This window comes from Branchiostoma belcheri, unplaced genomic scaffold, assembly GCF_001625305.1.
Source record: "Branchiostoma belcheri isolate BF01 breed outbred unplaced genomic scaffold, Haploidv18h27 scaffold102, whole genome shotgun sequence".
Lineage (NCBI taxonomy): Eukaryota > Metazoa > Chordata > Leptocardii > Amphioxiformes > Branchiostomatidae > Branchiostoma > Branchiostoma belcheri.
In genome coordinates, this window is record NW_017802403.1 from 1,067,749 (window position 1) to 1,092,246 (window position 24,498).

General features: G+C 41.0%; 3 protein-coding genes across 4 annotated transcripts in view; 1 reads left to right on the top strand and 2 right to left on the bottom strand.

Annotated features, from left to right (window-relative positions):
- The window catches only part of LOC109474738, a 9,545-nt gene extending 5,812 nt beyond the window's left edge, over positions 1 to 3,733 (top strand). Inside the window, exons 6-9 of the mRNA XM_019775100.1 lie at positions 1 to 129; positions 468 to 568; positions 1,923 to 2,064; positions 3,619 to 3,733. Of these exons, the coding sequence (XP_019630659.1) occupies positions 1 to 129; positions 468 to 568; positions 1,923 to 2,064; positions 3,619 to 3,714 (468 nt within the window). The 3' untranslated portion in view covers positions 3,715 to 3,733. The remainder of the gene's footprint in view (positions 130 to 467; positions 569 to 1,922; positions 2,065 to 3,618) is intronic.
- A 7,204-nt stretch (positions 3,734 to 10,937) lies between these two features.
- LOC109474719 (uncharacterized protein C9orf172 homolog) lies at positions 10,938 to 15,003 on the bottom strand. 2 transcript variants are annotated; one of them, XM_019775086.1, is made up of 4 exons: positions 14,868 to 15,003; positions 13,517 to 13,521; positions 12,021 to 13,171; positions 10,938 to 11,329 (listed from the first exon to the last, which is right to left on the bottom strand). In XM_019775086.1, exons 1-4 carry the CDS (start codon positions 14,981 to 14,983, stop codon positions 10,943 to 10,945), a joined length of 1,659 nt encoding a protein of 552 aa, XP_019630645.1. In that variant the 5' UTR covers positions 14,984 to 15,003; the 3' UTR covers positions 10,938 to 10,942. The 2 variants fall into 2 exon arrangements, with proteins under 2 accessions (XP_019630645.1, XP_019630650.1); XM_019775091.1 differs by lacking the exon at positions 13,517 to 13,521 and having other exon boundaries at positions 12,021 to 13,170.
- A 901-nt stretch (positions 15,004 to 15,904) lies between these two features.
- LOC109474646 lies at positions 15,905 to 24,171 on the bottom strand. Its single transcript, XM_019774997.1, has 3 exons — positions 19,063 to 24,171; positions 16,102 to 16,272; positions 15,905 to 15,928 (listed from the first exon to the last, which is right to left on the bottom strand). Exons 1-3 carry the CDS (start codon positions 24,118 to 24,120, stop codon positions 15,905 to 15,907), a joined length of 5,253 nt encoding a protein of 1,750 aa, XP_019630556.1. The 5' UTR covers positions 24,121 to 24,171.
- Between the last annotated feature and the right edge of the window lie 327 nt (positions 24,172 to 24,498).

Sequence of the window (24,498 nt, forward strand, 5' to 3'; positions counted from 1 at the left end):
GAATACTGCGACCCAAGCTTCCCCCTCCACGGCAGATATGTACAGTTGTGTCAGACATTAGAAGACTACTCTTCTGTCAGGTTTAGAGATGTCATTGTGGAAAGAGATCTTTGTGTGGACAATTTCAAGGTAGGCATTTTTATTTTTTGTTCTTTCCTTTTTTCATTTTTACCCTCATACTTAGAACGAAAACATATTGTTTTTGCTCTGCTTCTTTTTCCTCTTTTTCCACTTCTTCCTCTTTTTCTCCAAACAAATAAGGTCAATGACCTGAACCAAATGTCTATCACCATCATAGTGTTGGGTTACATCATGTTGCAATTTTATAGCAGGAGGGATTTAGACTCCTGTCACCATATAAGAATCAACGGAGCAGACTAGATGTGGAGGTAATCATTATTTTCTTTGCAAATGTTACCTTTCTAGCAATTTATGCATCATGTTTGTTCAAATTGTTTTTTCCCCAGGTCCCAGTCGGTACTATAATAGAGCTGCGTGTGACCTTGACTGGCCTCAGACTGGTCTCCGGGGAGATGACCTTGTCTATTGTGTGGAGCAGAATCACAAGGTCAAACACATAAATTATTCACACACCTGTTAACACTTCGCTGTACATTTAGAAGTCACTGTAACTCCCAGGATTTTAACTTTCAAAGTGTTGTTAAGGCCTTGTATTTAGAAATTCCCAGGCCTCTATTAAAGGCATTGAAATGCAATTTCAGGGTGCAGGGCTCAAAATACTGGGTGCATGTGTACATTAGTGCACCCAAAATCGGAGCTGTGCACCTAATTTTTTTCTGTGGGTACACTAGTGCACCCAAATATTTTTGTAGGCATTTTCAACATTAGAAATGTATAATAGTATACCGGATATTCTTGGTCGCTATGTATCAGAAAAATGATAAAATCTTTGTTGTAGTAGTTGTTTATGATTTTGAAGTTAGCTCTCATTTTAGATTCAAGCTCAGAAGAGGAGCAGTAAGACCTGCAATTAGGTTTTGTTTCATATTGTGCACCCAAAAAATTTTAAGTGCACCTATTCTCAAAAATAAATTTTGAGCCTTGGGGTGGCAAAACAAAGATTCAACAAATTCTTGATGAGGAAGTTTGTCGAGTGTTGACATTTCCTGCAATTTCTTAGTTAGCACATATTTGTCATCATTTCAAACAAGCATTTGAAGTAGCCCCCAAAAAAGCTATGTGCATGACGAGTCCCTTTTTTTGTACCGCTAAATTAATACAGTAAATAGCCTATGATACAATATGCCATTTTCACCTCATTAAAATCAGTATGCTTATAAATGGCATACTGGTTTATTTATCTATATACTACATTAAAAATGGGGGCAAGTTAATATACAGACTTGGAGATGATACCAGACAAATATGGACCAAAGAGGCCATCTACATGTAGGTTATTAGAAAGCCAACCGCATCGATAAACTGGAACGGGGGGGGGGGGGGGGGTTACAAACTTAGCCATGTTTGGGATTTTTGAAAAGCTGCAGCCCACCTACATTGTACAGCGGCTAGTTATAGCACTGAGATCCAGTCAGAAGCTCTAAGGAAACGAAACGAAAGCAGATGAGAGACAATACTGTAAAAGAAAACCAAAATACTGTAAATAACTCTTTATTTGCAGTACCTTTATGACAATAATTTTGCAGTTTTCACAGTCACTTCTGTACCGTGAATTTATCATTATACTGCAAACAAATAATTTGTTGAGTTTCTTTCTTCTACACTTTCCCCAGGTGTGAAAATATATAGTTCCACGAACATGTCCTTTTTCCTCAGACTGTGAAATTTTGCTACTGTTACAGTAACTGCAAATTTAAAGTTTTTAGTTTTTAATTTCAAGTGATTTACAGTATCCTATAACTGTTTTAAGTAGGTATGAGATCTTTGATTTCTTGCTTCAGCTGGACCAATGTAAAAGAAGGAAACCATCTACAGTATGAGGTGTACAGTCCTGACTCTGGTAGTAGGGATATTCTGGCTGTGCAGACTATCCAGGCTCCCTATCTTCTCTCTACAACACTGGAAATCATTGCTGCTCTACAGGTAGGAATCTACAAACACCCGCTTTCTCGATTGGACTGGACTGTGTTTTCTGCAAACCCACAGCTGTCGGCCATTATGAAATGTACGCGCCGAGGCGACGAAGTCGTTGTAGCGCACATTTAAAAAAAAAAAAATGGGTACTTTAAAAGCTTGTAAAGCACAGAAACTTTAGGAGAGTCCTATATGAACATGTTTGTGGTGGTGGATTTTGCTGGAAATATATTTATTTGCGCGAGGGCCGACATTTTGCAAGGAGTAGTGGGCATTCCCATCAAACCTGGAAGTAAAGTAGGTATTTGCTAAGAAGAGAAAAAAAAAACAGTAAATTTCGATTTGTTCAGCTTGATGGATTTGCTTCAAACTTGGTATAAACATGCGGGAGCAAACTCTGGAAATGACCACACAAAAAAATTTAAAATTTTTGTCACAATTCCTGGGCATTCGTGGGCATTTGCTAAAAAGAGAAACCCCTGTAACTTACTCTCTTATGGGACAGAAGTATTGTAATTATGTTTACCGAAGAAAAACACATCGTTTTTGCTCAGTTTCTTCCTCTTCATCTTTTCCAAATAAGGTCAATGACCTGATTTGTTGATGTCTGTCACCATGGTAACTGGTGCTGGGTTACATCATGTAGCAATTTTATAGCAGGAGGGATTTAGACTCCTGTGTATCCATATGTATCAATGTGTTTGAGTAAGAATTACCAGAGCAGACCATTTGCGAAGGTAAACATGATGCATTTGTGGAGGTATTGTTTTTGGTATGTCTGTGTGTGTGTGTGTGAGTGTGTGTGTATGTGTGTGTGTGTGTGTGTGTGTGCGTGTCTGTGTCTGTTTCCGCATGTCAGCTTGTAATAAATAGGGATTGGTTAGGTCTGTCCCAGAGGTGATATTCACTACTCACATTCTACATCTGGTAGTGTTTTCTACGTTTACAGGTGTTTTTCATTACATGACCTCCTTGACAGCAGATGTTGTTTCCTTTTCATGATAAACAAAGACATATATAAAGCTATAGACTCCATTGTAAACTGAGAAGAGGACACACATGATTTTTTAAAAATATTTCATGGAGGACTGAGTTCAAAGAATTCGTCTTGTGCTAATTTATGCTAGGTTTGTATGTATTTGGCTCCAAGATGAGTGAGTGAGTGGAGATATATTAATAGCTTCATCAAAGTATAAGTCCTGTAGGTATCTCGAAATGATAAGAAAATCCCATGATTCCATTGTTCTTGTTTTTTAATGTTTACCAAAGGAAAACATGTTGTTTTTGCTCAGTTTCTTCCTCTTCGTCTTCTCCAAACAGGGACCTATGACCTGACCAATGACATGATTTGTTGACATCTGTCACCATGGTGACTAGTGTTGGATTATATGATGTTCCAATTTCATGGTCTGCTCTGCTCCTGTCACCATATATACTAGTAGTACATGTATGTGAATGTGCTTGAGTACAATATAAGAATTAACAGAGTAGACCATGTACAAAGGTAAACATTATGCATTTGCTTTGCAAATAATTTTTTTTCTTTTATTATTTTTCCTCCAGAAAGAACAGAGTGGCCCTGCCTTCCACACTTCACAGGTGCACAGACAAGAAGAAGGCACGGTCACCCACTGGGACAATGTGCTCTTCCAGGCTTAAGCTTGGACAACAGCTGAACAATACAATCATTATGCAATTTCCATTGCAATAACGGGAGCATTCAACAGGGGGTGCTGCAAGACCACTCATCACTCATTATCACAAATACAGTGAATACATGTACATCCATTTACAAAATGTTCTCTTCAGTTATACAAATGTTGTGTATACAAAACTTCATGTTGTATATAGAATTTATTGTGTTTGATTTATTCAATTGTTTGTGCCAATTGTACATCTTGTACTTTGAAATAGGAAATATTTTATACATTTACTAATTGTTAAAAGGAATGGGTACACTGTAAAAAAAGAGGATTACCATGCAACCAAAAAAGCAATAGAATCAACATAAGACAATGTGCATATAATATAAATGTTTTGTGTCATATTCATAATTGGATCTTTATCATAAGAATATATTAAGAAGGCAGCTCAAATCTCAAGTGAATGTTTAATAAAATTTACTAATAATTTTTTTCAGACTTTATAAACTGACAGATTTGGAAAATGGAACCTTTTAAAACAAGTGTAATACATAAACTTCTCATATTCGAATCTGTAATATTTTACTAAGTGTTATTTTAAGTTAGCATCTGTATATTATTATAGCAAAGAAATATAATTATAAACGTTGCCTGTATGTAGAAATTGAGTGTGTTTACCTTTATTGACATCAAAACATTTCATTTTTTAGAGATAAACCTATGTTAGATTCATTCTATAGTATACTGTGTCAATCAAATTTTATTCTTAAATTTTAGATCCATTATTGAAGCTAATTTTTTTGTCGGCTATGTTTATATAATATTCAGATTTCACAATTATGATATGCTTTATTCCAGAAGTTTTATTTCTAATGTTTTGGTGATCAAACAAAAATTTATTTGAATGGCAATACCATTAAATAAATGGTTGTGAATGACAATTTTTTACATTCACCAACCTAATGAAGTTATTTAAGGGATATTATTTTTGGTTGAGATTGAAGTTTTAATAAAAAATTTTTTTAGCCTACTAAATGTCTGTCAGCAATTTGCTATGTCTCTCTTGTAATTCTTGAAAGATCTTTCACAATGTTAATGAAAACAAATTCAAAAACAAAAAACTGTCTAATACTGAAATTGTTTGACATATTTTCGTCTTTCGCCATACTTGAAGTGTTTGAAATAGCCAAAAATGCTACGCGAGAAGTCCCTTTATTTCATTTTTGGTACCGCCCATAAAAAAACTATTCCCCCGTCATAATTAGCTGTTCAACCAATGACATTTCTTAGTTTTTTGGTTTGACCAATGAGAGAAAGGCTGCATGTTTTTATTTCCCGCTTCAACCGAAGTGGGCGGAGCTATGGGATCAGTCTATTAATGATATGCAAGTAAGGCCACACCGACTTAGTTTATGGATGACATCCGAACGCGCATTGATTTTCGTCTGTTCTCACAAAAAAAAAAAAAAAGATTCCTCCAAGATTCCGGCCTGGCTCTAGGCCTGGGTAGTCCATTGTAGCTAGCGACAATACGGAGCCGGTGGTAACTCTGGAGGATGGCACCCAGGCTACCGGGGCTCCACGACTCAAGAAGCTAGAACTCAATAAATACGTACAGCGCTGAAAGCCTTGTCGTACACGTCGCTATGTACTATCGCAAATTCACAATACCAGCTTTGTATTCCTGTGGTTTAGTAGCATTTTTATTTTTGGCCGGAATTTTTTTTTTATTCGCCCGCGCGCACTAGTTTTTGGGTCTTCAGAGGATGTCATCCATAAAATTAAGTCGGTGTGGCCTAAGAGCAGAATTGAAATAAAATGTCGAAGGCACTGTCGTGCATGTGATCCATTTTATTTTTCTTCTATTGTTGGATATATCACTACATATCGATCGAACATACCATCACAATGGTGACTGTACAGTCTAATGAATGCCACAGACGACATGGTTTAAATAATAGATTACAGGGTAGAAACCGGTGTCTGGTAATTTGGGTACTAAGAGCACTAAAGCGGTCGCCCTCAATGAACTATATAACCTTTTGGGAGGTACGTAAGGCCACAGCAAGTAATTTTTATGGATGACATCGGCGCGCGCATTAATATTCGGCTGATTTTTGGGGGGAAAAAGAAATTTTGTTGCCTTCTGACAGTGGGCCAAAAATGGGCAAAGATGTCTGTTGCCACGCCGGAAGGTGGATGGCAGATAACTAAGAAGAGAGGAGACAAGAAAAGACTCTGATGTAATATTTTGTTTATTTGATACAGTGATATGTGATGTTGGCTATGTATATGTAATGTTCCCACTGAATCAAAACCATTTGTACAATGATTGAGTCAACATTTTAGAATGTAGGAACCTTGTTTTTTTTTGCCCGCTTGCATTAGATTTGGAGTCTGCGGAGGATGTCATCCATAAAATTGATTTGCTGTGGCCTAATACAAATCCCAATGCGTTCAAAACGAACACCAAAGCATAAAGTTTATTAGTTTGAAGCGCACTATGAATCGATATTCTAAGATACAATTAGATATAAATGAAAATCTATAACATGTGTTTGAAATGTGGCAAGATACTAATAGCACGCGAACTACGATGAACATAGAATTCGTTTTAACGAACTGTATAGTGCCATATTTGTTGTAATGGCTTCCCCATACACATGTTTAACGGACCGTCCCTGCAAACAATACATGTTGCATTATATATATATTAGGAAGATATAAAAAAATCCCTCGCGACCAGAGGTTTTGTCCATTCTGCCCCAATGATATTGTAGACGAACAACATTTTATTTTGAATTGTACACTATATAACGATAAACGCACAAAGCTGTTCAACCTTCTCTCCGCCTGCTCAACAGAATTTGTTACATTTCATGCTATAGATAAATTTATTTTCATCCTAGAAGGCAATAACGCTTACTGTGTACAAATAGGTAAATATATCAAAGAATGTTTAGACCTTACAACAAGTAGTATTAGTTGACCCACCTATTGTTCTGTACGTAAGATATTTTCGTTGTACCCATGTATAATTGTCTGTGTATCTACATGTCTTAGACCTTACAAAAGTCGCTATACTTTTTGTTGTGTCAATAAAGTTCTTCTATACACGGAGGCGTACACGAATGGAGGAGGAACCGACTAAAATGCAACATGTATTGTTTTGATTTTTTTTCTAAGCCATCAGTTGGATTTGAGCTTGGTTTGAATTAAACTTACTGCACTTACCATAACTACCCCCCCCATGAATATATGAAACGGAACGTCCCTATGGTATATCATACAAGATACAAGTCCATTGTTGGTTCTATTCCTTTATGCTTACAGATAAATAATATATTCTGGAGCCTTTCAACTGAGAATTTGCACTAAAAACATAGGTATATTTGCTGTAATGACCGTCACCATGCATGTATTAAACGCAACGTCCCTGTACACCATGCACGTTACAATATACGTCCATTCAAGGTACCATTCATTTGTTCTTACGTTGATAATGTACTATTTTAGAGCCGTTCAACTCAGAATTTGGGTTGAAAGAAAATCGGTGTATCAAAAAGGACATGCCTTCAAACCATGTTGTGTTACAATTCAAGTCCGTTATTTCCTTTGTGCTAATACACGTAAATAATATGTTCTAGAGTCTTTCAACTGAAAATTTGCGCTGAAAAAAAGATCGGTGTGTTTGCTGGAATGACCGTTGCCATGCATATATCAAACGGAACGTCCCTGTACACCATGTACATGTACGTAACAATATAGTACGTCCATTCAAGGTACCATTCTTTTGTTCTTACGTAATGTACTATTTTAGAGCCCTTTAAAAGAGAATTTGCGTTGAAAGAAAAATCTGTAATTACTGCAGTTACCCTAACCATACATAATATTAAAGGAAACATCCATTCAAAACATGTTGTGTTACGATTCAAGTCCACTGTTGGTTCCATTTCTTTTTGTTAAAAGGTTAATAATTATATTCTAGAACCTTTCAACAGAGAATTTGCGTTGAAACAAAAATCGGTGTAGTTTTAATTACTGCAATTACCATTTCCATTAACATATATTAAAAGGAACATCCCTTCAAACCATGTGAGCGAGTTACAATTCAAGTCCACTATTGGTCCCATTCCTTTGTGCTTTAACTCAAATAATATATTTTAGAGCCTTTCAACATGAAATTTGCAGTGAATGGAAAATTTGGCGTATTTGATTTAACGTCATGACACTGCTCTTTATATTGAGTGACAAGTGACGTCATGGTCTTCGGCGTTTTGACATGGGGTCTGTTTGTCGACATGTACCTAATTATGTCGATTTTAATGATATAAGACAAGCGAATAAAGGTTAAAGCTATACTCTAAGGCCATGTTAATTTCATTATATGGATGACTGTCTCTGGTAACCCCTCATGCATGCGAGCGAATAAAAAAAGTTTTGCAAAAAACTTGCCTTCATTATGAAATCCAGGTGATCATGAAGGTTGAACAAATGACTAAACACACAGAGTTATATTTTATTGGCACAATGAATACTAGTAATAGACTCTTAATTTTCATTCCTTTATATTTTCTTCTTGTCCTTTGGAACGAATCTTGGCATACTCCGACTAAGTCTCGTTTTAGCTGCAAACTGACAAAATATTTGCCGTAAATTGAAAAAAAAACACAATTGGAAGACAATTTACCGTTTAGTCGAAAACTTTTTTTTTCGGAAACGGACGAAAATTCATGCATGCGCAGTTGCCATACATATTTTAATCAGGCGCACACACAAACATACACACACAGGCGCACACACAAACACACACACACCCACACACACACACACACACACATACACACACACATACATACATACATACATACATACATACATACATAAACACACACAGAGAAACAGACAGACACGTACACACATACATACAGTTCGTATGAGAGAGAATGAACTCATTAACTTAAGAACGCACAGAAAACAACCCGGTATACCGTGGTATACAAACGTGTGTATTCAATGCTTCAAGTGCAACAACGTGGGTGAAAAGTGGCAACAAGATTGCAACAATTTATACAATATCAAACTGTAAAAAAAATATGCTACATAATTATCACACATGGAACATGAACAATACTCCACTGAGGTATTGCAGAAAGACTTTTACACAAAACAATTTGCAAACGGAGGTTGCTATGTACATAAGACGCTGCTATATTCAAAATATAATATCAGTTCTATAGCTATTACATACACAAAGCTTGCCTTGAAAAATATGTACATTGTATTATTAATAATTAATATGATTGACATCTTACTTAATTGCATAATTTACATGTTTTTTTTTCAAATTTTAAAGTATGCAAACTAGAACATATATCCAGCCACCTTGTTATGAACTTTGACCTAGAGAACGTAATACGTAATCAATTAGTGTGCAAACGTGACAGCTTGTCGATGTAAGTCGCGACCTGTATAGAATAAAGACATGCCTAATTTAAAAGCCATTGATATGATTTGACATGTTTGCATTGTAGGGCACGTTCAAATATCCGGTCGACAAATACGTTTTTAATAGCGCTGTCGAATACAAGACACAATACAAGCCCTTAGTCATTCCGATAAATGCTGATTTTTATTTATAGACTTAAAAAAGTATCTTAGGAAAATAAAATGTGGAGATTTGTCTTGGTACTAGGATCAAAATTTTTAAGTTCAAAGTCGTCTACATTTTTCGCAAAGAATCAAAACATTTTGTGATTTTAAGAAACAGAATTCTGCTGTCGAATATTACAAAAGATTTGTACTCGACATGGTTTGTCGAGTTGTGTTTAACATCAAATTACTCTGGTTAATAATGCACTACTCCTGACTGTCCATCACAATTAGCAGTTCAACCAATAAGAGCAAAGCAATTAGCGATTCAGCCAATGAGAAAGTTGCTGTATGCTTGTCAAATGTCTACGTTTTGACGGGGTGGGAGGAGCTACGGGATTGGTCTATTGCGTTTTTGTCTCGTGTGTTTTGAATGGTGGGTAACCAAGCAAGTGTAACAGGCTGAGCGAATCAGACGGAGCGTGAGATTGGAGCGCGAACCGTGGGAGAAAACCGAGAATGCAGAACATTCCGGATGGTTGCATCGGAACTTAACAAAATAAAGGGGACAATGACAGGAATTCCCTTCTAGAATAAGGTACCTGAGGTATACCTTTTAAAAATCATCGGACGACGGGGAAAAGTTGCAAAATATGAATCAAAGGTTTTTAGCGACTCCTATGGGGATTTCTTTTATCATTATCATAGCTTATTTTGCTTCGTTAAGCACACCAGTAAATCATTTTTAAATTGAATAGTTCAAAACCTGGTTTGTAACCGTTATTAAATTCAAATCCTACAGATTGTTTTTTGAAACACAGCGTTACAGTGTTTAAAGTTTTGAGTTAAATATACAAACTTGTTTTTGAGCAATTTTTTGCTCATTGAATTTTTTTTGTTCCATTTCATCTAGGAGTATCACCGCGAAACGAAGTTTTGTTTTCATTCTAAAATAAGATCAATTCTCATACAAACATTAAAACTTTAAGATAAAATTTTCGTCACTAAAACGTCATTAAGAAAACCCATGAGTGTTTTAAAATAACAGATTAAGCAGACGTCCTACTTGTAAGTCTGTACATCTGTCCTTCCACAGATTAGACATGCACCAGGAGTTGAATACTTGTTGTGTTGAGGGTGCTGAAATTTGGGAATTTGATCCAAGGAGCCAAAAAGAGAAAGGTCAGAAAAAAGTTACGGTGTCTCCAGGTGTTGTAATTCATGTAAAGAGAGCAGTTTTTAACCAACAAAAAAGGTGGACTTTTTTGACTCCGTCATATTATAGGGGTCTACACATTGTTCAGGTGTTAAAGGCATTCTGTCATTTTTTTTTTTTGTTTGAAGTTGATAAAAACGTTTGTTTCAATGTCTCACTAAATCAGTCAATTGAAGAAGACAAGAGTGACTGATCGAAAGCTTTAGGTCAGAAAAAAACCACTTGTGTTTAAACAGAATGTAACAGTAAAATGTCCATTTGAATTGTAAAGACAGTTCACAATCTAAGCAGTTTCAAGCGTTATTTCTAGTAATGAGCCGTCACGATTTGTACTTGTGACCACAAAAAATGAAAACTAAATACCTGTACATTTGTTCGTGGCTGATCAGAAGACGTCCAACACCTTAGCTCTAGTTTTCCTATTGCATCCATAAACTTAGGCAATGATATCCTCGAGCAAATCCGGATTTTGAACCCATTCCAGAATTTCCGGATCCGAATCCGGCATGATGAGACACATGAAAGTCTTTCCGGTGTTGGTGTCTCGGGGGTAGATAGTCACGGGGGGAAACGACTCGTTCTTTTCCACATAGACGCACAGTTTCCGGTAAACATCCGGGTACTGGTGACGTAAGATGACTCCTCTCGCGCGGAGGTTCCGCTGGATGTTGATGAAGCAAATCTCGCGAGATCTCCTGTCGCTCAGCAGCTGCAGCTTCTCCGGAGACCCGGGCGGTGACGTCAGTATCATCGTCCCGCCCTCCGGCTCGTCTGACTTCTCTTCTCTCGTCTTTTTGACGATGTGTCTCTCACTAAGACGGATCTGAAACATTAGAAGTGCTTTTTAGAAAAGCTGGCTGGAGGGGGATAGGAATTGCGTTGGATTACGTTATTGAAAAGACGATGTGTGACTTAAATAATTGGTCACCTCGGTGACATGAATTGACTTATGGTAATAAGGCTAGACTAAGATGCACAATATTTATAATTGTAATATATCATAAGCTCTTTCTAGCGGACAATGAATATTATGTAATAGTCCATTAGTCTTTTCCTCTTGAATTCTATTTGCTTTTACTCGATGATAATGATCCAAGGCACAACCATTGACAGTCAAACACCTGAACGTTTTTTGTTTGTTTTTTTTTTGCGACGGAAATGACCGAAAAATTTAGGAGAACTTGAAGAAGAAGTTTATTGAGAAAGTCTCGGGAGGAATTTTTTTTTTAATCAAAAAATTTCAAATAGCACATAAAAATATACGCCTGGCGTCCAAATGGACGGGTGTTCGGGTGTTCGGGTGGACCCCGTTCGGGTTAAAGAAAAAAAAAACTTGCGTGATACTTGTTGATTTGTTTTGTCTTTTTTTAATGAGAAAATCTCCAATTTCTCATTTTTACCATTTGCAGTTAAAATCATTGCTTTCCAGTTGACTTCTTAAAACTAGCCATTTGCAGATAATATGCATGTTTTTCTGTCAAGATTGGCAGGAAATAAGTTTAATGAAGACTCACCTTAGCACACTGCCGGATGTTTGGTCCTTCTCTCCTGGGAACGAGACTAGCCTTCACGTTTGTTGTATCGACAGAGATGGACACGTCCAGAACCAGCTTTACATCCGGGTCATACGTGGTAACCATGGTGATCAACGTCTCCGTGTGCGGGTCTTTCTGTTCCGTCTGCGCGCTTTCAAGTTCGCGGAAGGTCTTGTAGCCCGGTAACGTGGGGAGGGCGGGGAGTCCTGAGTTCAGGAAGTCTTGCGCGTCTTGTAAGGAGGCGAAACTCAAGAGTACGCACCCACGGCCTCGCGAGAGGTACCCAGTTCTCGCGACTCGCGAGAAGCACTTCTGAGCTTCCTCATTGGTCCGCGAGTACTGGAGGATGTGCTTGCACGCGCTGTTGATTTGCGAGAAGACGCACTTCTTCTTGTGCCTTTCCCAGTGGTTCTTCCTGCAGTCTCTAGAGCAGTAGTAGGTGTAACAGTTGTGACACGACTTGTAACTTTGCCTTGCTTCCTTGAGTTCTGCGGCTCTTTTGCACTTGGCGTAGGAACATCGCACTGTGACGAGCTCTTCCGTCACCATGTCTCTCAGTTCGCTGGCGGAGAAGCTCCCGCTTGTCGTATCCGGCGCGGCGGAGGACGCCGTCTCAAAAAACGAAGACGTCGTCTGAAACGGCGACGTCAGTGGTTTTGGTGATGACGTGTTCGCCTCTACAGCAGTATCCAATGACGACGACGTGGTGTTCATGAGTGACGTGTCATCAACTGATGATGACGTAGTGTTCAAGGCTTCCAAAGCCTCCGCGAAGTCGTCGGTTGTGTTCAGAGTCGACTCGAGTTGGTTGTTCGCCGTTCCAGGATCGGACGCACGCCGCTCGAAAGGTAACGTTTCGGCGACTAGATTATCCAAACGGTCTTCACTCAACCGCCTGACTTCGTTGGGACTTTGGGAGCCACTTTTACTACTTCGTCTGGACCCTAAAGCAAGGAGGCTGTCCAGCATGTCCTCCAAACTCACGTCTTCCTGCTGGTTCTCCAGATCCTTCATCCCGGTGAACGGCGCGTCCAGTCGGGGCGTCTCTGTGATCGTGATCGTCACGTTTTGTTCGTCAGTTTTCCCGAGTTCGTGAAGGTTTGGGTTGGATCTGGTGAGAGCTGCATACCTAACGGAAAACAAAACAAAGCATCAGAGATGTTTGTTCAAATGTATATATGCTCAGTCCTGATCATCCACTCCATTCCTGTCTTTTACACTTCCATTATAGTGCCTAGTAAAGATCACGGATATGACATATCGATACCGCATGTACAAAAAACAGTGTAAAATTTCTTAATGTTGGGATCTGTTCCTCTTTTGGAGCTGGATGTTATAGGTAAGGGTTTTTTTGCACAAAAAAAATGTGAAAAAAATTCATAATGGGAACTATTTGCGAAACATCATTAGGCCTGTCAACGTATCCTGTCCGGATAAACATACACACAAACCCACAGCTTAGAAAATGAAATTTCGTATGCTATAAGTAAAACTAGAATAAGATAATAGGACCATGCACTAATCCATTTGTGCACAATTAAAAAAGACAGCCCAGTCGTAGTCAAAAATAGCGCAGTCATTTGACTGTACGTAAATATGTAATTTATCGAGTAATTTGTTGTAGAAATGAGGTGTAAGATTAGATCGATTCAATCCTTGGCACCGTGATTGAAAATACATATTTAAGCCAGCTGCGGCGTTAAGTGGTTCAGGAGTGCCGGAGATAAACACTATGACCGAAATGCTTTTACTGTCAGGCACTTGAATACACGAAAGTCATAAGCCCTTGGTTTATCATTGAGCGTGGTTTCGTGCGTAATGTAAAATATCCTTATTCTAATAATCTCTGTGCAGATCATACGGTGGCAAGGCAGTATCTTTCGGCCAGAGGAGTGTTTATTAAAGTTTTTTTTTAATATTCCAACATGTAGTCACAAGGCATGGTGACGGCACTCTTAAGTTTTTTTTTTTCAATTTATATCAATGCCGCCACCAACACAGGGGACAATACAATACTCATTTTCACCTGAGTGAAGTGATGAAAGTCGTGTAAAGTTCTTTTCCCAAGGGCACAAGATCGGGGGCATGTCAGGAATCGAACCCGGGACCACTTGGTTCCGAGTCGAGCACTCTGCCGCTACGCCACACGACTCTATTAAAGTTCTGCTAGTACTCGCACAGGGAGGAGCACTTCTTTTCAAAAGTGGTGTTGCTGCCCCTCCTTGTGCCCCTTTTAACAGCAATAAAAAATTGTTCGTGCTAATGGACACTCCTCTGGCCAGTGGATACTGCCTTGCCACCGAATGATCTTCTTGGAGATTATATAAAACACTCCAACAGAATCATGCTCAGTCACGGTTCTGGATAGTCCGTGCGTATCCAGAACCGTGCTTTATCCAGAATTATGCTCAGACACGGTTCTGGATATTCCGTGCGTATCCAGAACCGTGTTTTATCTAGAAATGCTCATTCACGTTTCGGGATAGTCCATGCCTATCCAGAACCGTGTTTTGTCTAGGACTATGCTTATTCACGGTTCTGGATAGTCCGTGCGTATCCAGAACCGTGTTTTATCTAGATCTATGCTCATTTACGGTTCTGGATAGTCCGTGCGTATCCAGAACCGTGCTTTATCTCGAATCATGCTCGGGCAAGATTCTGGATAGTCCGCGCGTATCCAGAACCGAGCCTTGAGCAAATCGTTCTTGGATACGCGAAGACTACCAAGAACCCAATCCATTTAGGCATAGATATTAACGGTTCTGAATGCATAACGGACCCGCTATGCCCAAGACGCTGTCTTAAAAGGAGAGCGTGGCCCCGTACCTTGTGGGAGACGCCGACAGAGTGATGACGGGGGGAGTTTTCCGGTGTACCGGGGGAGACAGTGTAGGCTGGGCGCTCTCTGGTCTACCCTCGGAACTCGGCAGGTCGATACTCATCTCTGAGGAACTCCAGGTCGTGTTGATTCTCTGAAATCATATACGGAACATAAATAAGAAATACAATGGGCACAACATTATCTTTTAGCTGCGAACACTTAATTTAATCATTTAATCTCTAACTGTCCATTTTATGACGACATCACAAAACAATTATTTACCACCGTGTCCAAAATGCTCCCTTACTTCCCCACCATTCCCTACCACGAAAAAACAATTTTACTACTAAAATCAAAGAACCCACATATTATAGAAGAAGTGGGTAAATTCGTCTTCCATTGCCTAAAAAGAAGAAGTCAAACCCAGTAAAACTAGTACCAAGTCAAACCCAGTAAAACTAGTACCAAGTATGTAGAATATATAATGCTACACGTAGATATAGTCTCACATACCACTGTATTTTCTTTCTTATGTTGTTTGTAACTGCAATTAGTCCTCGTGCAAGTATTTGCAATAAACTTTCTAAATTTCAAAATCAGTATTATCACTGCCATGTTTGTAGACAACGTATAAAATTACGTGCCGATTAAACAAAGGGAACTGTATGTTTTAGCTTCAAACACGAAAAATCGACTGACCACAATACTCCTGCAGGAGCAATACCTCCTTCACGGAGTAATGATTTCATTATTACATTATATTATTGGTGAATGGTTGGTAAATGGTTGAATAGAATGGCAACAGGTAACACCTATGTTATAATATTATCTATGTAGGTCACAATTACTTTACGTTTGAGACCGCATTAACATTAGTGCACAGTAAATAAATGCCTTGATTAAAAATCACAAAAACGTCAGTTGTTGTAAACAAAGTGTTATGAATAAAACACTTTTCTCTTCGATCAGTTAGGGAGTCTAGAGAACTAACGGTGAATGGTTTAATTTGGGTTGTAAATAATTTAATAGTAAAGTTATTTATTCACATCCACTTGTTGAACAAAGGCTGACATTTCAATGACAATCTGTCATCTTCATCAAGGCATTTATGACTGGTTTACTGTGCACTGAAGCTAGGTATGACTAGCAATGCGGTTCGAAATGTTAAGGACTATGTTTTTATTGAGTGACATAAACTTCTGTATCTTTTGTGTAAGTTTGTACGTGTATATACTGAACCTCGTTTTCATGGTCGCCAGCTGCCTTCGGGGAGTGTTCGGGCGTGGACTCCCGAGAGTCGGGTTCGGCTGCCGTCGTGGACCTTCGGTTTTGCTCGGGACTCGAGTCTTCGGCGGCGACCATGGCAACTGCCCCGTTACACACAGGTGGCGACTGGGCCTCTCTGTTGTCCTAAATATGGATTTCATAGAGATCAAGGCTTTATTATCTATATTGGGGTAGCCTGATAGTTTATCGTGGTTGGGACGGGTCAAATCATGGGTGGTACCCAAAAAATAAAGTCCTGTATATTTTTCGTTTTGCCGCCCTGAAATTGCATGGCATGGTCACTCGTACGCTGTTCATTCTCGTCCTTAGATTAATACTAAATACCTACATACTAATAGTCATAATAAAAATAATAATAATAATAATAATAAATAGTATTACTAAATGTGATATAAATCAGCGTTAGTGTGGGTTTTCAGCATCTTGAATGCACAGTCCTTTTTTTAAATTTTAACGTGCAAATAATGCGATACATAGTGGTGACGCACTCAAGAAATATGCTTATATTCACGTCACCACTAGACATTAAATAAGAATTACAACACAAGACAAAACAATATTACATTGGGTAACGTCCAGATAACAAGAAAACAGAACTAACCTATTGCATTAAGATACTATAATTTAATACAGAACTATAAACCAGTTATGACGATAACTGCACGATATTAATAATTTCACAGAAGCCTTAGGAAAGCGCAAAAAGTAGCTTTTACATATTACAACAAATTTAATGATTATCAGAAAGCCACAATTTTCCTTTCCACGCAGTTTATGTTTTTATGTAGCGACGGTACAATAGTTTAAGCAACTTTGGGGGTAGCGTCACTTTGTTCTGTTGAATGATAATAAAAAAATTCCTACGAAGTAAGTTGTGTTAAATTAATGTATTGAAAGAACCAAAAAAGCTTACTACAATTGGCCTGGGAAAGAAAGAAAAAAAAATACAAAGGTGTTATATGTGTTCCTTAACTGTACTTTCCTTTAAAAACAACACCGTATCGGATACACTGGGCCTGTATCTGCGACCAATCGTCAAGCAAACAAGTTTGTCCCTAACACAAAGCCAAAACCACACAACAAATTTGAAGGGTCTTTAGCGTACCCTACCCCCTTTTACACGCACGTCATCGATCTTCTCACGACTGCCATTTTGCCTCTCTAATGAGATTTGGCTTTAACCATAGACAGGGAACATGCAAATAAGTCAATTATGGTGCATTCAGTATACAGTTTTATCACTCCACGTCAATATACAGGCTTCCTGGGTTAATACACGGTTTGTCCTCGGCAAACAAAGACCCTGACATCCTGATAGCAGTGATAAGGTTGAGATTAGAAACAACCATTGTTTAGGTTATTTAACGTCTTTAAAAGCTGTATAGGTGTGTAACAACATCTTGTGGGGTATTAAGGGTTTGGAGGATGTTGAGAATACGTGCTCAAGGAGTCTTACCGGTAATGTCTTGAGTTCACAAGACAGGTTACTTGTATAGTCGCCGTGCAGGTGTGTTGCGTGATTTGGCGACCTGCCAAGTCTATTAATGAATGTCGCGAACAACTTGTTCGTGGCCATAGAGATATGTTGGATTCACTGAAGGTCTATTGTATACAGAACTGGGCCTACTCTCCAAGCAGAGGTCTGGGCTTATTTTTAGCGTGTTTTTAGGCTTTTATAACAGGGTTTTTGTTGGTCTGGCATAAAAAAGATACTAGTACAAAAAAGAAACCCCGATAAAAAAGCAACCCAAAAAGCTGGCTTAATGTACTACAATTGGCCTGGGACAGAAAGAAAAAAGACACAAAGGGGTTATACTTGTTCCTTATCTGTACTTTCCTTGAAAAACTACACCGTATTGGATACAGAAGGCTTATTTTTAGTGTGTTTTTAGGCTTGTTTTTTAATCTGGATTTTTATCTGGGGGTCTGGTACAGAAAAAATACCAGTAGAAAAAAGAAAGCACGACAAGAAAAGCCACACAAAAAAAAAACACGCCAAAAATCAGCCGAAGCCCAAACGTCTGCTTGGAAAGTAAACGGTGTCTACCTAGTAGAAGGCCTAGATAGTTTCTCTGTATCCAACAACGCAGATTTGACCAAGGATTGGTTCTTGATACGCGTGGACTACAGGGCTAGAAATCAACAGTGTCCCGATGGCCAATGGCCACTAAGAATTAGGTCAGGACAACTAAAAAGACACTTTGGGATATTTTTGGGACAATAGAAAAATAATCAACATCAGAATGTCAGCCCTTCTTTTGTTAATAAGGCACACGTCCTAGCTTTTGGCTCCGGAAAAGTTCCTCCGAATTTCCTGTCAACTCTGGGAGACAGAACAGAAGCAAAATGAAGTTGACTTCAAGTTGAAGTCATACCTACTTTCCGAAAAACAGGTTGGGACAGTTCATGCTCATTTCGGGACAATTGAAATCTATTTTCGGGACAGTGCTGGGACAATTTAAGTTGATTTTGAGGCCTGGGACTATCCAGAACCATACCTGAGCATAGTTTTTTTTTATAAAGCAAAGTTCTGGAAACAATAATTTACACAAACACAGACCACTAGTGTTTGCCCTGTGGTTTGCGAAGAAAAATATCCTTTTACAAAGACAACGATTCGAGGTATTTTTCTTTGTAGAAAATCGAGTTTGCGTTCCGTTATTTGTTTATCGTTTAAACAATCCGGCTCTTTTATCAAGTATATCACCTTCCCAGGGTCAATAAACTTAATTGCACAGAGGATTATTCAGTTTGTGTAGGGTCGACATTTTGTTTTCTACTCGTCTGCACCTTTCGAAGGAAAGAAAACAAAAAAACGTGTGGTGGAGAATAAGTCTCAAATTCTTGGTTATGGCCTGTTAAACAGTAAACTTTGAACAAAATAGCATAAGTGAATAAGTTTGAATATGTTACCTGTGAATTTCTTCTGTTGGGGTATGGGTGGAGTTTTCTTTGACTGTAGAACTCCGACAGTCTCTCTTCTCTACTTTGTCGCCGACCTCGATAAGGTCCTGGTTCTTGGCCGGAAGGTGGCGAGATCTTCCTCGGGAGGGGGTGGGAGTCTTCTCCCGTAGGCGAGCTCATCTTCTCCCCTTGATTTTGTCTCGGTAAGGTACCAACTCCAGAGTCTGACAGAGTGGTGTCGGCTGAGCGTGACCTCTTCAAAACAGGGGACTCGGTCCCGACTTTCGCTACATCTGAGTTGACATACCAACCAGGGAGGTCCAATTTCCGTAGAGCCTCCTGTACCCTAACTTCGTTAGGAGATTTGGAGCGTGAGCGGGGCGTTCTAGCCTTCCTCTGTTGGTTTCTGAGGATGTCAGCGTTACCCTGACCCTTCACGCGGCTACGGGCGACAACACGGTCTCCAGGATACGTAGAGATCAATTTGAACTCGCCTTCCCTGTTACGGCGCATGGCGGTGTCTAAGTCAGTCGCGCGCCCGGTGGTTATTTTGGCTTCGCTCCGTGCCGCGGGTTTGTTGACAAAATCCAGAGAGGAGAAGAAGATACCGCTGGATTTTGTGAGGCTGTCTTGCCGGCGTAACGGCTTAGCAGCAGGTATGTCGATGTGAGTTTCAGAGCGGAAGAAAGGTCCAGTCTCTCTCGGCTCCATCGCGCTTGCAGACCGGCGAGGGGAGACTTTATCCATCGGCTCGACGCCGAAATGTTTCACATCTCCGTTCTCCTGACTTCTTTCCTCGCCTGTCCTACCTTGCTCCCCAGTTCGAATATTGTTGCTGTTTCTTTCTTCTCCACCGTTAAGTCCATGTCTCGGCACAGGACCCTGAAACACCACCATATCCGACTGAGTTCTGGGGAAATGATGTTGACGGTCTCTTGTAACAGTACCGCTCGTGTTGTCGATACCCGAGCGGCTGTTTTGACAAGTGTCGCCGGCGTCGGCGCCTTTACTCCCTGGAAACCGACCTGACAAAGTGTCCCCTTCCTCACAACCTACTTTTTCTGGGTGCAAATCACTCGGAGAACGTGGTGACAGGACGCCGAAAGAGTTCGCGATTTCTGACTGACGAGCTCTCTTGAAGTTTTCAGAAAAGACGGTGGCCGCAACTCTCACGTCCGGTAGACTACCTGCCTTGTCCGCCCAGTCTTTAACCAGATCTACCGCTTTCTTACTTCCCGGTAGAGGGTCGCAACTTTTCGTCCAAAAGCTCCGTGTTAACGTGATGTCTAAACCCCCGTCGGCTGAATCGATGTTGTTGTTGTTCTTGCAGCGATTGATGTCGTCCAAAGACGTGTCGTTGTCCTTGAAGAAGATGACGTTAGTTTGCGGTCGATCCTCGTCATCACTGGTGACGGTTATGACGGGAAGTGAGCCGGTGATGGCCGGGCTGTTGACGGTTTCCTGCCCGCTGTTTGCGCTCTCTCCGCGGGCGGATACTCGCTCTCTGCTCCCGTACCGACCCGCTCTACCTGGCGACCCGTGACCTCTCTGACCTCTACCCGTCGTTCCACCTGACGTTGCCCCGGCAACGGAAATTTCACGGCTAATTAAATCATCGTTAATCGAGCCGGTGTGTCCATTAACACCTCTCGTCACTTCCCCCTTTGTTCCCAATGCCACGAAAACTCGGCCATTAGGAAAGTTTGCGTCGAAAAAGTTTGTCCTAGAATTCTCCGACGGAGTACGGTCTCCCCTGACGTTTTGGGTCCTTTGTTGTCCGTTAGGTCGGCCGGCTGAGACCAGGGCGAACGCCCGCCCTTTTGCGTACTGATTGTCCATGTCAGTTTCACTTGACGTTACCGTTCCGCCGTGCATCGGGTCATCAGGGTGATCTGTACCTGTCAAGTCGCCTTGAACCTCCCGCTCTCCTTCCCTCTCACCGCCCCGCGGCCCAGGATTTATTTGAGCGGACTTGTTACTGATACGCGTACTCGCACCGTTTTTACATGTTTGCCTATCGGTTAATAAGTAAACCTCTTTACTTGTCTGCTTATATTGTAGGTCCGGGCCGCTCTTTTCAAGCGTTGCTTCCAAATCTTCCGAGCTGTCCGTTGTCTCAGCTATGGCGTCTTTCTTTCTTAGTGTCCTCGCCGTCGCGTCTTCTCGCTTCTCTCTTCTCTTATTCTTCAGTCCCCAGTCGAATTTCCAAACGTCGAAGTCGGAAGAACTGTTTGAGCTCGAGCCGCCGTATGAAGCGTTGGTCGAGCTGCCGAAAGTCGGGCTGGACAGGGTGCTAGTTGTATCACTGTCTGTTTCTAGCATCAAGTCATAAGCTTGCCAGAAACTGGGCATATCCTTTGCCCGCTCCTCAGTTCCTTGACGTGCTTCAGAGTTTTGGAGAGGATATTTGCGCCCGGCCATGTTCCTGCGTTTACCCTTTATGTTAGAGCCGTCAGACTGTAATAGCCCTGAGTCCACACTGTCCAACCCGGCTATTGTAGCGCTATTTACCGTGCCAACGTTCGGGGGGATCGCGGAGTGTCTGTTTTCACTGAGTGTCGTCAGCGCGCTTTCAAATTCTGATAGTTCTAATCCATTACCAGGGTCGCTTGCTATTGTGTCTTTAGACTTATTCTTGATTCCTCCATTGAATCGCGCGCGCTGGTTTTGTCCCTCGGTTGTCTCGGCAATTTCACGTTCTAACTTGAACGTTACAGACTTGGTGGGGTTTTGGCTCCCCTTTTCTGAATTGTTTTGCTGGCCACAATTTTCTGCGATTAGATTCCCCCCTTGCTTGACAGCCTTGCCCTCTACCGTGGGGTTTTCTAGGTCGCAGCCAAACGTCAACCCAGGTTTTTGTGTTTGAGTCTCACGCACATTAATTGCCCCCTCTGTCCCATTGCCAAAACCTGGCGACATGTTTGCGCTCGCAAACGCCGGTATTATTGCGCCAGTATTTCTTGTCAGGACATGTTTACCATGCTGTAAATCCGTCTTTTGTTCCGCTGTCCTTTTAATTCCGTGGCAACTCCGGTATGAGTGCCCTTCTCCACCTTGCTTCCCCGATTTCACCCCCGGTTCTTTATCTAACACATCAGCTCTATTGAGCTCTAAATCCTTCTTTTCTTGGTCGTTTTTGTGGCCGCTGAGAATTCCACCGGGTTCATTCAGTCCCCCAGCGATCTGCTTAGAGCCTCTTCTCTTGCTAATGACGAATATGAAGCTTATTGGAGGATTTTCTGTGGCGGATGATAACAGAGAATCTGAGTACGTGCCAAGTCGCACAGTATCGGATTTATTCCCACAAGCACCTGTAGTAGTGTGCTCAGTGTGCGTGGAATTACCCACAATCGTTATTTTATCGCTGGAGATTTCCTGCCCTGGCAAACTAGTGCTTCCTTCCGTGCCGTCACGTACCGGATAGAAATCCTGACCAACCGGAATCTCCGTTTCAAGGAAGCTCGGGTTTGTTAGTTTCCTTGAACTTAACCCGGGATCTTTGGAACAAAGTGATTGGACATTATCGTTGGAGTTGAACCGTGACTCTGTGTTTGTTATTTGAAGTGAAGCTTCTGTTTTGGAGCTAGCAATTTTCTCTGACAACTGCTGTTTCCTGTGGTTATGGTCTGTTTGTACATTATTTCCTTCGGAAAGGTTACTATCGGTCGCCGTGTTTTCTTTACGTTTCCCAGCAATCGTGTGAACAGCTGTTACCTGGGTCGTCTCTACCTCACGACGGCCGCCATCTTTATTTGTCCTCTCGGTGACCTTCTGACCTCTATCACAAATCTTGTTCAGGCTTTCCTTGGAAGGCGAATTTCTGAGTATAGACTTGAGCGCCATGTTTCTGGCGTTACTCAAGTCACGTAAGCAGGTCTTTGATGTTATCCGGCTGGCCTCACGGTCCTCTTGAGACAAATTTGGCGGTGATGTGCATAGCGAATTGGAGATTAGCGGTTCCGAACGACCATCGCAGTTTCCCCTGTGTGTCAAATCGCCCTTCACAGATGGAACTACGCTTTCAAACAACACAGAAGCGTCATGTCTTTCATAAAGGTCTTCAGTATTTGATTCATGGCTATATACCTCTGGGGGAAAAGCGAATTTTTCAAGATCGTTTGAACAACCACCTGTTACACCGATGACGTCATCTCCGCTTAAACTATCGTCTGTTTTTCTCGGTTCAAAACTACCGGGATGTCTGAGGAAACTCTTTGATTCATTCGCGCTTCTACGGTTTTCAAACGTAGAATTTTCTTTGATAATATTCTGGCTGCTAGTTACTGTCACCTGTTGTAGTATCGTACTTGTGTCGTGTCTGTGACTCACCCGAAATTCAGGGTTCCGAGAATGACACTCTGTCTCGCTGCTACGTCGTTTTTCACAGATTTCTTCCCTCACAGTTACATCACAGTGCAGTTCTTCCTCAGAAATCCGCTGGGTTCTTGTTTCGAAAGGTACTGTGGCTTCCTGAAAGTCATATTTGTATCCCTGTTGCAATTTTTCCCAAGCAGCATTCGTAACTCGTGACTCCAAGTTGAAATCCGGAGGATGTTTCACTGAGAGAGCATCCTTTCTGACAGAAAAGTCGTCTGTTTTTCCTCCGAGTGTCGTCTGACGGTCTTGGCTGTGGTCCCGACTCGGTGCAAAGTCCCGACTGTCGTTTGACTCCAATCGGGCGACGTTTTCAATACCTCTCCCCGACAATAATTGTCGTTTGAAAGTCGATTGTGTTGGCAGCACACATCCCACCTCTTTGATCGTCAGTGTTAGCCTGAGGTGGCAGTTTGCAAACTTGTCGTGCTCGCTGTTCCCGCCATTGTTCAGCCCGCCATTATTTTCCCATTCCTCAGCTATCGTCTGCAGCCCGCCATTTGTTCTCTCCTCAAAGCGCGCGGCGCTATCAGCGGTCTTATTTGTCAACCCCACGTCTCTCCTCTTTGTAACGTTCACATGCGACTCTCTTGACAGGAGCCATGAAACCAGAAGAACAAACACGGTGACAAATAACGGTAGAACCAAGGGCGCGGGCAGGTTCGCCCCTCCCTCTGTAGCACCTACCTCCATTGTCACTCCTCTCAACTCATTCCAAATCAATCGCGCATTTGTCGACGATAGTGATTCATTAAACGGTTTACGAGTACGCCTTTCACAAAGGGAATCTTGATGAGGGACAAGGTATCGCCATGACTGAAATCCTGACACAAAACGCACATATGTGAAGATATTGTAGCTGTGAAGTCCAGAGATGAGACGTTGACGATAAATAGTGTATGGCATGCCCCTAGGTGACGCATCGAGGATCACACAGACAGCGATTTTATCGGCCTTCGCACGAATTCTGTGGGACAGTCCGCTAACATCTTTGTAGGGAGGTGGTATCCCCTAGAGCACAGTTAGCCCATCTGGGCAAGAACATGCAATAAAGATTAATAATAATGGTAG